Source organism: Monodon monoceros, unplaced genomic scaffold, assembly GCF_005190385.1.
Source record: "Monodon monoceros isolate NGI ecotype Baffin Bay Population unplaced genomic scaffold, NGI_Narwhal_1 Super_Scaffold_20, whole genome shotgun sequence".
Lineage (NCBI taxonomy): Eukaryota > Metazoa > Chordata > Mammalia > Artiodactyla > Monodontidae > Monodon > Monodon monoceros.
The window spans coordinates 114,655,416-114,668,909 of NW_021703777.1; the positions used below are offsets into that span (position 1 = coordinate 114,655,416).

At 35.7% G+C, this 13,494-nt stretch overlaps 1 protein-coding gene across 3 annotated transcripts in view; it reads left to right on the forward strand.

The window, feature by feature from the left end:
* Positions 1-13,494, forward strand: part of LOC114903271 (bifunctional heparan sulfate N-deacetylase/N-sulfotransferase 3) — a 151,107-nt gene that overhangs the window by 58,529 nt on the left and 79,084 nt on the right. For all 3 annotated transcript variants that reach the window (XM_029236114.1, XM_029236116.1, XM_029236115.1), the window contains one exon: positions 6,161-6,315. In XM_029236114.1, coding sequence (XP_029091947.1) covers positions 6,161-6,315 — 155 coding nt within the window. The remainder of the gene's footprint in view (positions 1-6,160; positions 6,316-13,494) is intronic.

Consider the following 13,494-nt stretch of genomic DNA (forward strand, 5'->3'; position numbering starts at 1 on the left):
TACATTCCTACTGGTCTTTTTTGATGAACAAACATCTTAATGTAGTCCAATTTATCTTTTTTTTTTCCTTTTTTGTGTCTTTTTAAAGACATCTCTGCATGCCACAAGATCATGAAAATATGTTCCTACATGCTTAAAATGTATCTATCTGAGATCCATCTGGAATTGATTTTTGTGTATGTGTGAGATAAGGGCCAAGATACCTTCTTTTTTTCCATAAACATGTCAAGTTGGTACCAAGTATTGAAAAGACCATCCTTTTCTCACTGTCCCATGGTATCATCATTGTCACAAATTAGATGACCATATATATGTGGACTCTGTTTCTGTACTCTCCTGTCCATTGGTTCCATTTGTATCATCATACTGTCTTATTTACTGTAACTTTATAATTAATTTTAATATCTGCTATTATAAGTCCTCTAAGTTTGTTCATCTTCTTCAAGATTGCCTTGGCAATTCTTGGTCCTTTGCATTTTTATGTAAATTTTAAAATCAGCTTACCAATATCTACAAAGAACCTCAAATTTTTATTTAAATTTTTTAAATTTTTATTTAAATTTAAAACCTTAAATTTTTATTTAAATTACATTAAATCTATTAATTAGTTTGGGGAGAATTGCTATCCTAAATATTGAGTCTTCCTATTTTGAACACATTTAGGTCCTCGTTAACTACACTTCATACAACTTTATTGTTTTTATATTAATTCCTTGGTGGGGTTTTTGATGCAGTAGTAAATGGTGTCTTTTTTTAAAGTTTTCCATTTCTCTTTTGATAGTATAATAATAATAATATAATTGATTTTGTGTACTGATCTTGTATTTAGCAACCTTGCTACATTCACTTATTAATTTTATAGTTTATAGATTCTTTTGGATTTTCTACCTATTCAGTCATATAATTTTTGAATAGTAAAAATTTTATTTCTTCCTTTCTAAGCTTTATGAATTCTTTTTCTTTTCCTTGCCTATTGCACTAGCTTGGATCTCCCATAAACATTAAAGATGGTGATAGTAACACTCATATCTTGTTCCTGACCTCAGGGGAAATCCTTCAGTAGTTTTCTTCCTGTTCTTGAGGGGAATTCTTTCAATGGACAGTTTTATAGAAAGTCTTTATTAGCTTAAGAAAGCTCCCTTCTATTCCTAGATTTCTAATGTTTTATTATGAATGGATGTTGAATGTACTTTATTTTTAAATTATCTGTTGTCTTTCTTCCCTCACTAAAATGAACACTCTACAAAGACTTTACTGCTGTAACACCAGCAAGTAGGACAGTGCCTATTGAAAAAAAAATGAATTAATGAATAAATGATTGAAAGAAAATAAAGTTACCTTTATTTTAACTATTAGTATTTATATGGAACAAGGTCAGAGAATAAAATTTGACCATGTTGTGTTATGAAAGAAAATCACTCTAAATATTAAGAATAATTAAAACTTTTTCCCAAACATAATAGAAATATAATAAAGCACTCCTGGCAACTCAGTTTTTTGCCCAGTGATGAATGCTAAAGAATGACTGTAGCCAGTGGCTCTCCTTCATTCTTGTTTCTGAAAGATTTGACCTCTTTCCTTACTTGGGTACTTCCCACAGCTCACAGTAGGTATATCCTCTCTCTAAGCCAGAAACAGTAGAACACAGGCGGAATCTAAGGAAAAGGCTTGAACGAGTTTTGTTGTCTGTATAAGACCTGCAAGCTTCCACAAAAACTTAGCTAGACTTGTCTAAAACCAGTAAAATCAGTTTTCAATGGGAACAGATATAAAATTTAATACTCTGAATCCTTCAAAAATTAAATATTGTAAAGTTTAATTGAATTACACAGCCTTCCTTTCTAAATGAGTAACTCCTTTTTCTATTAAAAATTCTATTTTATTCAGTCTTTAAGGGAAGGAGAAAAACAGCACTGTCATACTAGTAAGACTTCATTTCAGGAGAGCGTTTCATCTTGTTTGATGTACTTTACTTTTTGAAAAATTTGTGCATTTTGTGAGAAATAGAGAGATGAAAGAATAAAAATTATAGTTCCCTTTTAGTGAGCAGTGCAATATTCTAGGTACTTAGCTAAGCACTTTTCATGTACCTTTTCATTGAATCCTAGGAGTTAAAGAATGTGTTACCTTGTTTTCTAGATAATAACATAGAAACTTAGAGGGGCCCAGGGTCATATAGCTACTTAAGTGTCAAAAAATACTCTTAACTTAAGGTCAGTCAGAGCCCAAGTCTTATGTATTAGAAAAAAAAAAAGGGGTTTTATCATTTAATTGGCAATCCTTGATTAAGGAAGCTGAATGGCAAAAGGTTCCTTCCCCTTATCTATAGGTTCTTTAGGTTTGTATATTTTCCCAAATCACTGAGAACCAATAGTATTTGTAAATTCTATCACAGAATTAATTAACAATGTGAAGAGCAATGTTACATGAATTAGTAAATGCTAATCTTATTTCTAAACTCCACATTTGGTCAGTGAATGATGGTTAAGGGTCCTGAATTTAGAGTTGTGTAATCTGGGTTAGATTTCAGGTTCTGAATTCAGGTTCTATCCCAGTATTCCCAGTGACTTGTGACAAATTACTTTGCCTCTCCAAATATCAATTTCCTTATCTATAAAATGGCGTTAGCAGTAGCCCCTAGCGCATAGGGTTGTAGTGAGAATTAAATGAGACTATACTTGAAAAACACTTAAGACAGTCTCAATCAATAATGGTTTTTAATATAATATCAGAGTAGGAAATACTACAGATAAAATACTGAAGAGACATGTTATTTAAATAGATATATAATAAAATAATAATTTGCATTAACTGTAAAATTTCAGTGTAGTTTTGTAACAACTTAAGAAATGACACTTAAAATTGAGGAATTTGACTTCTAGTTCTTCTCTCTCCAGTTCTGGCAAAAGTGTGTAAAGTGGAGGAATAAAGGAGTAGCAAGAGGCCAGCACAATCCAACCATGAATAACTATGTTTCAACTTTTTTATCATGATGTTTAAAGTGTTAGGCAACAGACACTTGTTCTCAATATAATTAATTCTGATGTAAAACATCCCCAAAGTAGGATTAAAGGAAATCAGATAAGAGAGAGTTATAAAGAAAAAAGGAAAGGCATACAATTATGCCTACTATGATTTTATATGTCTGTCAAAGGGCAGACATTGTTTGTCTGACTCTTGCATGATTAAAATGTATGAATATTTTAATAGCAGATTTCACCATGATGTTCAGGAAAGGACACCAAATACCTGAGCAATCTTTCCAAAGAATTCTGAAATCTGTTGTGCTGTCCTCATAAATAAACTTTGGGTAAAGGCCAACTAGAAAAATGAATAAACAGATAAGAAGAAGGATGCAGGGAAAGATAGGAGTTATAGGAGACGGGAAATAGAGATTAAAGGTAGTAGGAAGGATGACTTTTCATAAACTAGGAAATCTCAGCTCACTTTTCCCAGGGGAGGTGGAAATCAGAAATGAACTGATTACTGGGAAACCCCAAGAGACATCTGCCTATTTTCAGTATGGGAAAGTAAAACTGCAACAAGCAACTGACTGTAATCTTAACTAATATGGTGTCCTGAGGACATACAAAATGTTAAACAAGAGGAGAGTATGTAAGTAGAGATGTTTAATTGCAGGGAAACCAAATGACATAATCCTTATGTAAAAACAAAACAACAACAACAAAAAAAACCCCAACATGTATTTAAGCATCACCAGTCGCACATTGCTAATATTTCTTTACCAGGGCCGCCTTATTTATCACCTGAAAGGTAGCAGGACGCAAGACTTTGCCATGATTGGGGTCATCAGATCTTCTAAGCCCCTACCTCCATTTTCCTATTCCTTTGCATTCCTCTCTAGATTGCTTCCCAGAGCTGTAAGATAATCACTCAGAAGCCCCAAGAATGCTCGATGTGGGTGACTCGTTTATCAGGCCAGTCAGTTAATATAATGGCTTGATCAGTTCTTACATTCTTTTTTCTTTTTTTTTTTTTTTTGCGGTACGCGGGCCTCTCACTGTCACTGTTGTGGCCTCTCCCATTGCGAAGCACAGGCTCCGGACGCGCAGGATCAGCGGCCATGGCTCACGGGCCCAGCCGCTCCGCGGCATGTGGGATCTTCCCGGACCGGGGCACGAACCCGTGTCCCCTGCATCGGCAGGCAGACTCTCAACCGCTGCGCCACCAGGGAAGCCTAGTTCTTACATTCTTAAATACAGTGTCCCCTCTGCCACATAACACTCATGTCAGTGCCCCCCCCATACAGTATTATAGTGAAAAAAAAAAAAAAAAACCTCACAGAGACATGTAGAAGAACAGGAGCAAGAAATACAGGAGGGAAAGACATGGGCATTTTAGGTTACCCAGTATGTGCCAGGACTGTATAGACACTTCCTCCCAAATAGAATAAAATAGGTATTGCTATCCGTATGTTTTGCCTACGTGAATACCAATATTAAAGGGGTTATGTGACTTGCCCACAATCACACAACTCAAATGTGTTGGAAACTACAAATAAACTAAAAATTTCTGACTCAAAAGGCTATACTTGTTCAACTATACTGTGGTAACATGAGTGTATGATGAAGAGGAAAAAATAAGGGAAATAAAACAGATTCAAGTTAAAGATGCCCTTTACAGAGAGAGAAAAAGTTCCTTCATATCAGCAGAGTATTGCTACTTAAGTATATGAAAGTGAAATTGAAGACTTTCCTTGTTGAAAGATTGTTTTATTCCACTCAGTCTATGTCACTAATTCTGTTCTTCCTGCGTACAGTGGAGCAACCTTACAGCCTCATGCTACACCTTTATCTTTGGTCTCCTTCACTGCACAGTAAATCATAGGATCTGATTCTTTTCCTATCAATAGGCTCTGCCTTCCTTCTCTTGGAAAATTAAAGGAAAGAAGAGTGGTAACAAGCACTGGCTCGGTTGGCTGAGCCGGGGAAGCAGTCGATCCTCCATCTTTAGCCCCTAGCGCCCTATCAGAACCAGTCACATCAGAACTGTTATTGAAAATATGAGAGGAGGTTTTTTTCTCCACAAAGAAGGGACATCATTTGAAGAAACCCCTATTCTAGGACCTTACTGGATCCAGTGTTGTGGCTGAAATTAAAGTGTGGCTGCATGATTTTGTGATGATTAATATCATTTTATGATATGCCAGGACAGGCACCTTACACTGCTCTCATTTCATGCTTTATTAAAGAAACTCTGCCTGGGGAAATACAAAAAGAGACTCCTACCCCCTCACATAAGTTAGAGAACTGTGTAATTTCTCACACTCAGCTAAACAGCAGGTCGTGGAAAATGGAGGAATTAAAACAAGCTCAAATACGAAAAATCAGAGGAACAACAACAAAGCTGACTCTCAAGGAAACAGAGGTCTCTTGATGGAAAGTTTGCTTCCAAGAACTTGAGAGAAAGGGCAGACATGAGGAATACAAGTAGCACCAAGGAGCAGGCTGGTACTTGGATTGTTTTACAGTGACTTCACCACTTCTCACCTTCTTTCTATCACTGTCTTTGCTTTCTCTTTCCTTCAGTTTTCTCTCATTTTCTCAATAATAATTCCTACATTTCCCTTTTTTCTCCTTTTTATGCCTTAGTTTTCACTAAATATGTACTGAGTACCTTCTTCTCAGACTTAAGGAGTAACCCAAATAAATTATGGAATTATTTTGTTGCAATTGTTGTGTCACAACTCATGTCTAATGATCAACCATTAGAGCTCTGCTGCACATTTCCTCACTCGTATTCCCTTGACTACATTCCCGACTTATCCCCCATTCTCTCCAAACTGCAAATTATTTAAATATCCTAAACGTTAGAAGTTCTAAAGTCCTTTGGAATGGTTGTGTACTTCCATCTTGCAGTGATTTTATATCCATGTCTCATGTTTTAAAACTTTAAAAAGAGTTGTATCACAGTCTCTGGTTTTTCCCCAAGTAACAGATTTTCCTTTGTTACATTTCATGTTCCAAGTCTTATATGTATCTAAGATAGTATAAATGGTACCTTCTAAATATATATATACGATTACATAATTAGATTCACGGACGGATGGGTGGATGGACAGATAGATATACAGATAAACAGGCAATCAGTATAACTAAAATTAATTGAATAATCTTTCTCCTCTCCCCCCCCACCCAAGGAACTGAAGAGGAAGATGAAGGGGATGACCGTCTTTTGAGGTCTGTGGATGAGTTCTGGTGGTTTCCACATATGTGGAGCCACATGCAGCCCCACCTCTTCCATAATGAGTCATCTTTGGTGGAGCAGATGATTCTTAACAAAAAATTTGCCTTAGTAAGTAACTCACTTTGAACACTACATTGAACTAATGTGCACTGACTACAGAAATGACCAGCTTTTTATACTGAGAATGTCTTAGAGGTTTTTGGCATATTGGCACTTTTTAAGCAGGCTTTTCTATGTGATCATTAGAACAATTTGGTAGTGCATCCTTTCAGTATGTGACTTTTGACTTTGTATTGGGTGCTCATCACTATGCTTAATGCTTTGAGGGGTCTACTTTAAAAGGAACTTCGCAAGACACTCACAGGACTCAGTTGCATGACATTATGGTCAGAGCTCATAAAAGATGGTTCCCATCCAGAAGGAGCTTCCTGCTGCACTGCAAAAGAAAAATATACACATAAAACAAGTCTCCACGTAGAAAGCAAACTTATGGTTACCAAAGGGGATGGGGGAGGGATAAAGTAGGAGTTTGGGATTAGCAGATACAAACTACTATATATAAAATAGATAAACAACAAGGTTTTACTGTATAACACAGGGAACTATATTCAATATCCTGTAATTAACCATAACAGAAAAGAATATGAAAAAGAATATGTGTATATATATGTATAATTGAATCACTTTGCTGTACACCAGAAACTAACACAACATTGTAAATCAACTATAGTTCAATCTTTTAAAAAAGTCTCCATAAAATGAGATATTCCAGGACCTAGTACCAAACCGTGTAGACATAAAACCTACAGTTCAGAGAAGTAAGTGTCACTGGGAGTGCCCAGGGAAATGTTGTGCAAATAGGAGTTTAGGTACACTCTGAAATAAGAATAAGATTTAAGCATCAGGGAGAATTTGTAGTTAAATGAGGCTGAGGGAAAACACCAGCTAGGAGACCATATTGTGGGTATGAGGTAATGAAGAGTCGATCCAGAAAGGCAACAGAATTGGGAAGAAAACTATTTCAGAGACATCACATACCTGTAATATAGGATGGAACATTCACTTGACTGAGCAGGATACACTGTTTTATACTATAGGGATTCTGATTCTGGACAGGGGAATTTACAGTAAAAGCTCTAATACATACAGTACATTGTAAAATGTGCTTGTGATGAGCGGAGACAGTATACAGTGATTAACAAGCCAATAAGGCTTATGTTTGGGGTGGGGAGGATGTTTTATCTTTGTTTCTATGAATTATTCTAATGGGCACACAAACATGTGGAGGGAGTCCAGACAAGTAATTGTTTATTTACCCAGCATTCTCCCTCCCCGGGCAGGGAGTACTTTGGGGGGCAGGAACTATATTCTGTCTATCACAGTTCCTAGCTCATAAACGTACTCCGTGAGTATGCGTAGTATAAATGATCAAGGCAGCAGAAATGACCACTCAAAAAGCAAGTGAAGTGTAATATATCTTTATTTATTACAGCATTTCTCTTATTTGCAAACCCCAAAACTTACATTACAATGTTCACAGATTATGTTGTTAATAAATCTAAAACCATCAAATCATGTTTCTAGGTAAATTCTACTAAATGTAGACTAAACCTAGGGTGCAAAATAATTAAAATACACTACACTGGTTAATTTGGATATGAGTTGGAAAATTCTAAAATATAACCACTCCATTGACAGACAGAAAATGTTTTTCTAGAGATTCGAAGTCCTGACCCCAAAACTAGAAATGACTGATTTGAAGTATAATCTGCTCAATTTTGAGATTTCCTACACATATACGCCTTTCCTAACGTTATAGTTCCTAAACCCTGAAGATATACTAATTCCATACATACCTGCCCTTAACATATTTATACTCTAAAATGGCATAGAGAGATTGTGGCTGTACTCTGTGGAAACAAGAGCACGTGTTACATCTCCCTTGGCTGGCCACCCAGCCATGTTAGCTATTAGTTTTTTTGGCTAATCAGAATTTAAGAAAGTACTGATGCCCACTTGCCCACTTATCATGGAATGTATTCTACATAAACTTCTAAAGCCCCAAGATGTTTTAGTTGAAACACATGATACCTTACTCAAATTTGTACAAGAAAAGGTTAGAATTTATAAAATATATTGCTTTTCCCATGAGGATATAGAAGACCAAATACTTACGAGTAGTATCAGGAGCTCATACTTACCTTTTAACTTCAGTCTATTCCCCAAAATAGACAGCTTCAAGTATACCTTTGCCAGGCATTGATATTTTGTCAAGAAAGCAAGAATAGTGTCCTACATGCTAATATTATGTATATATTTTGACAGTATTTGCAAACTCCTGTGAGATGGAGAGCCAGTATTTTTTCACCAAAAGTATAAACAGGAATAGTAAACAGCATGTAAAAGTGGGTAAACATTGCCACAGTGTGTAATACAGAGCACTAAAAATCCCCTCAATGCAGCAAACATTAATTCTATGATCTTCAGAAGTCTAAAAGACTGCCAATATTAGCAACATTAATCAGCAAGAGAGGATGTGGAGAAGAAAATTACTTTGTAGTTTATTTTTAAATCTGTGGAGAAAGAGAGGAATTTGTAAAACAAGAAAATACATAAAGTAAAAGAACGTACCAATAAAAGATAAACTAAGAAGTGAGGAGGAATATTTTTAGGTTTGTTGTTATTGTTGTTTAGGTAACCTTCAAAGAAACAGTTTATCAAGGCAGATTTGATGAAAGACATGACATTCACTGTTATATTCTCCTGAAAATAGAACATTATCTAAAATAATGGTATTCTATTATGACTTGGATGAATGAATCAATGCATGCCAATATTATGGTTATACCTAACAAACGTAAATACTTGAAAGTACATACAATAAGAACCGATGCACAGGAGTTATACATTTTTTGGAATTCTCAACTACAGAGCATCATGAATTGAAAGAATAATTCAAAACTGAAATTTAGTCATTCTTAACCTCAAGTGCCAAGCAGAGGATATTTCTTAAAAATGTCATTCCTAGCTTCAGGTTGACAACCCAAATTATGGTCCTTGAGGCAGTAGAGAACATTCATAAAAGTTTAATCAAATACAGAACTGGTCTGCTTTTTTGTCAGGAGAGGACACACATGAAAAGAGGTTGAATCCAGGGTCAGTCCCTCCCCAGCCATAACAACGTGAAAGAGAACAGAAGCATTTGGGAACAGTGATTAGTACATAACACACATTCAGTAGATAACAGCTGTTGTTTTTATTATCATTCTATTCAGTATCATAAAACTGCCATCTTCAGTTTTTACCTAGGTTCCTGAGGTGTTTAGAGTGACAGGTAAAAGGGACAAAAATCCTCAAGTTTAAAAGCTTATTTTGTATTGGAAAGACATTTGGTTCATGTGAATTCTACACATTTTCTAATGCGTGTTAACTCTTTTACTTCCCACTAAGGCATTAGGGTTACAAAGCTGCTTTGCTGCTAAATTTAAAGATGTAATAAGAAAACTTCAAGTGTTTTATTTTCTTTTTTTATATATTCTGTATTATTTCCTTTAATTCTTACAGCAACCCTGAATTGTAAGTATATTTATTCTCACACTATAGAGAAGAAAACTGAAAAGTCAGAGAAATACAGTGACACACTCATGATGATAAAGCTCACTAGTCGTAGAATTTAAAACCAGAAATCCTGGGGACTTCCCTGGAGGTCCAGTGGTTAAGACTCCATGCTTCCACTGCAGGGGGTGCGGGTTCCATCCCTAGTCGGGGGAATTAATATCCTACAGGGCACGTGGCGCAGCCGAAACAAACAGAAAACCCGAGAAATCCTGGTTTTCTAAAATTGCATAAATTGTGATCTCCAAGTTTCCTCACTAGACTCCCAAACCAATTCACACATGTAAGTCTAGATTTCTCTTTTGCCTGGTAATCCAAGGGGGTATCTGGTAATTCTGCTAACATAAGAGGAATTGAGCGCTAGAGGTGAAACTAATAGGGCAACTTTTCCCTTAGGTTCCCAAAGGTTCCCTACAGTAGGCAGAGGTTCTACAATGTTGGGAAGGGAGACAAACAACTGAATCTGAGGAACTTTCCACATGACTATCATTTATCATGTATGGATATAGAGTCTACTCTTATTCAAAGAAACTATTTTGGAGGAATTCTGCCTCAACTCTTGTCTCACTAGATCTAAGAACCAGCAGTATTGTGCTGATATTGCATTTCTAAATTGGGTCACGTTCTGCTTTTTTCCACCAGCTCGGAAGCTCTAAATTTAAAGATGAGCATGCGTGTTTCCCAATGAAGGAACTGAAAGACATACAAAGAAGCAACTGGGTGTTCACACAAGACTAGAGGCCACGGATAAAATGTAATATTCACATGAGTGATTGAGTTAGAGGACACTTAAATACTTTTCCAGCTCAGAGAATCTGAGACTCTGATGTAAGACTCTTTGGTTGGGCCTTCTCTATCACCATCTACAGCCAAACACCTGCTATTTTCATTGAGTTTTAGCAAACACATCTGACCTATTAATCCTTTTGCACAATGTGGACACTTCTGTCTCACAAGGGAATTTAATGTCTGTTTTAATTTACTTTGAAAGCTCTGTCTAATTGCTTACTGTGGAAGGCCAAACAAATCCTGTAAGCAAACTTGCATTTGATGATTACAGCCATCAGGAAATACAGCTTTAGAGGTTGATTAGAAAAATATTTTTAGTTATCAAATATGGGCTAATTCACTAATTAAAATGAAATTTCAACGGGATTTTTTTTGAAAGGTACCATTTTTGAGGCAAAGATTGTAATGTTAATTATTGACCTACAACACAGTAGAAATATCTATTATACAGTTTTTAAAATTCCATTGGAAAAATAAAGTAACTTATTGCATTTAAACCTCAAAAAATATCATCAGTATATATACTCTCAGTTGGAGAACTGGATTTACATTTTAGTGAATTATGGTAGTTTAATTTTTAGAGATAAAATAATTAGTAGAAATTTTATCATAGAACTCATTGCCAATATCAATGATGCTTAGCACTGTTTACAGACAATACCATTAAAATTGGTAGTAGTGAAACAATGTTCCCGATCCTGAAAACATAAAATCTTGCCCAGGATTGTACTTTTTGATTGTATTATCATTATTCTTTCAAACAGTGTCCTTTTCCCCCATCTTTTCCAAGTTCAGCAGAACCCACTAATTTACATTAGCTGAAATGTCTAGTATCAGTTATGCAACTCTTTAGGTGAGTGAGCACATTAACTTTTCTAAAATGGAAATAAAGATTATAGTATCAAATATAATTTAAAATATATTGAAAGACTTGCTGGCTTAAGGAATATATAATAATCCTTTGATTAGTTTGCTTGCCAGCTAGAGAATGAATGAATGTTATCATTTTTACTTCAGAGAAGCACTTTATAAAAAAGGGACATTAGATTTTCATTTTATTGATACTGAAAACAAAGTATAATTCTAATGGTCCTAATAGAAATAGAGCTCAACTCAGGATGCACAAAGTCTAGTCTGAGCTGCTAGACCACTTCTGGACTAATGCAAACTGCACAGTTAAGAAAGACACTAGCCTTTGTTCAGAGCAGGATGGCCAATATGGTGAAGTATATAATTTACTTCACAAAAAGAATATCTGAAGGAACTTGGAGAGGGCAAGAAATAGAAGAGAACACTAAGGGATATATTATCAGGGTTAATATTAAACTGAAAAGTACTGGTGTGTCAATGCCAGTTATTACAATATTGAAAAGCTTCAATACCCCCAGTACCACCTCAGAACCTCCCGGCGCATGTCGCAAACCTCCCAACTGAAGGGGCCTGGCTCGTGGTCTCCAACATCCAGCTCCAGCTCTACAGCTGGCAACAGGTCTTGACTGATCAGTGGATGGCATGCTGGCTGGTAAATATTTTGAATGTTACCCCTGAAGATGATTAATCAATCAATGAAAGTAAAATCCTCACAACTGCTAACTTTGTGTCTGCTTTGGCTTTTCTGTATCTTCCACTCCAAGTTCCCGATCATTCAGTAGTTTCTGTGAATTCTTCCTTTTGTACCATATCCTACTCCATTTCAAAACTTTCCAACCCCACTCCACTTCCAAATTTTTTATCCCACATCTGGATCATTGCAGCAGCATGCAAACTAGTCTCCCCAATTCTGCATTCTTTTCCTTTAGTTTATGCTCAGATCAGGGAAAACTGTGAAACTTGAAATCCTGTTATCCTGTTTTCCCTACATGAAACAGAACCTTGCATTTCAGTGAGAAAGAGTCTTGACTCTCCAGAGGAAATGTAGGAAGAGAACTCCAGATATCTACCAGACATTGTGCTTAGTGCTTTCCACGCATCTATCCTCAATTAATCCTCACAACCACCTGTGAGCCTAGTTATTCCCATATTTAAAATGCAAAAAGTGAGGCTCAGAGAGCTTAGGTAATTTTCTTAAAATCACCTTGCCAGTGAAAGCTGGAGAAAGGATTTGATCCCAGGTCTGTCAAGTTCCAAAGCCCCCATAACCAACGTGGTTTGGGTGATTGAAAGTTGCCATGCCACTGATACTGCTATTGATTGCTGTTACAAAAACCTCACAACCAGAATATTACTTCCTGAAGAGTTATATTTTTTAAACAAATTCAGAACATTAAAATCTGGCTTTTACAATGTTTTTCTTTTCAGTCGCTGTTTATATGATTCATGTCATTTCTTGTGTTTGTGCAACCATCACACAAATATGGTGCAACATCACTGTCCTGACGGCTATTATAAATACCAGAGGGTATGTAATAGTTATAACAAGCAAAGATCAATATCAACTTCTCTATTCTGTCAGTAATATTACTTCAGTTAAAATTAATACCATGCAGACTTAAAGACTCCTAGTCTAATCAACCTTTTATATATTTTCAGAAAGATTAAATGTGTTTGCAAATACTTTGGGAATTTGAGCCTGTGTCCAAATTGTTTATAGGTTTATTACCTCTCAAGGACCCCAAAGGTCCATGTTAAACTCATGGCTTCAGAATCTGAGAAAGCTGGATTAGACTAAACCCTTCAATTCCTCCACTATGTCTCTAGATAATTTCATTTTCAGTTATTTTGCTACAGCATAAAAAAATAAAGCTTCATAGATTCATTTTTTTACATTTCTACAAACTCCTTCATGTGTTTACTTTAAGAAATTTTAGCAATTCAAAAAAATCAACCTGGCCTGTGCAAAGTACAAGTGTTTACATAATTCTTTTGAGTATTCTTAAAAAAGCA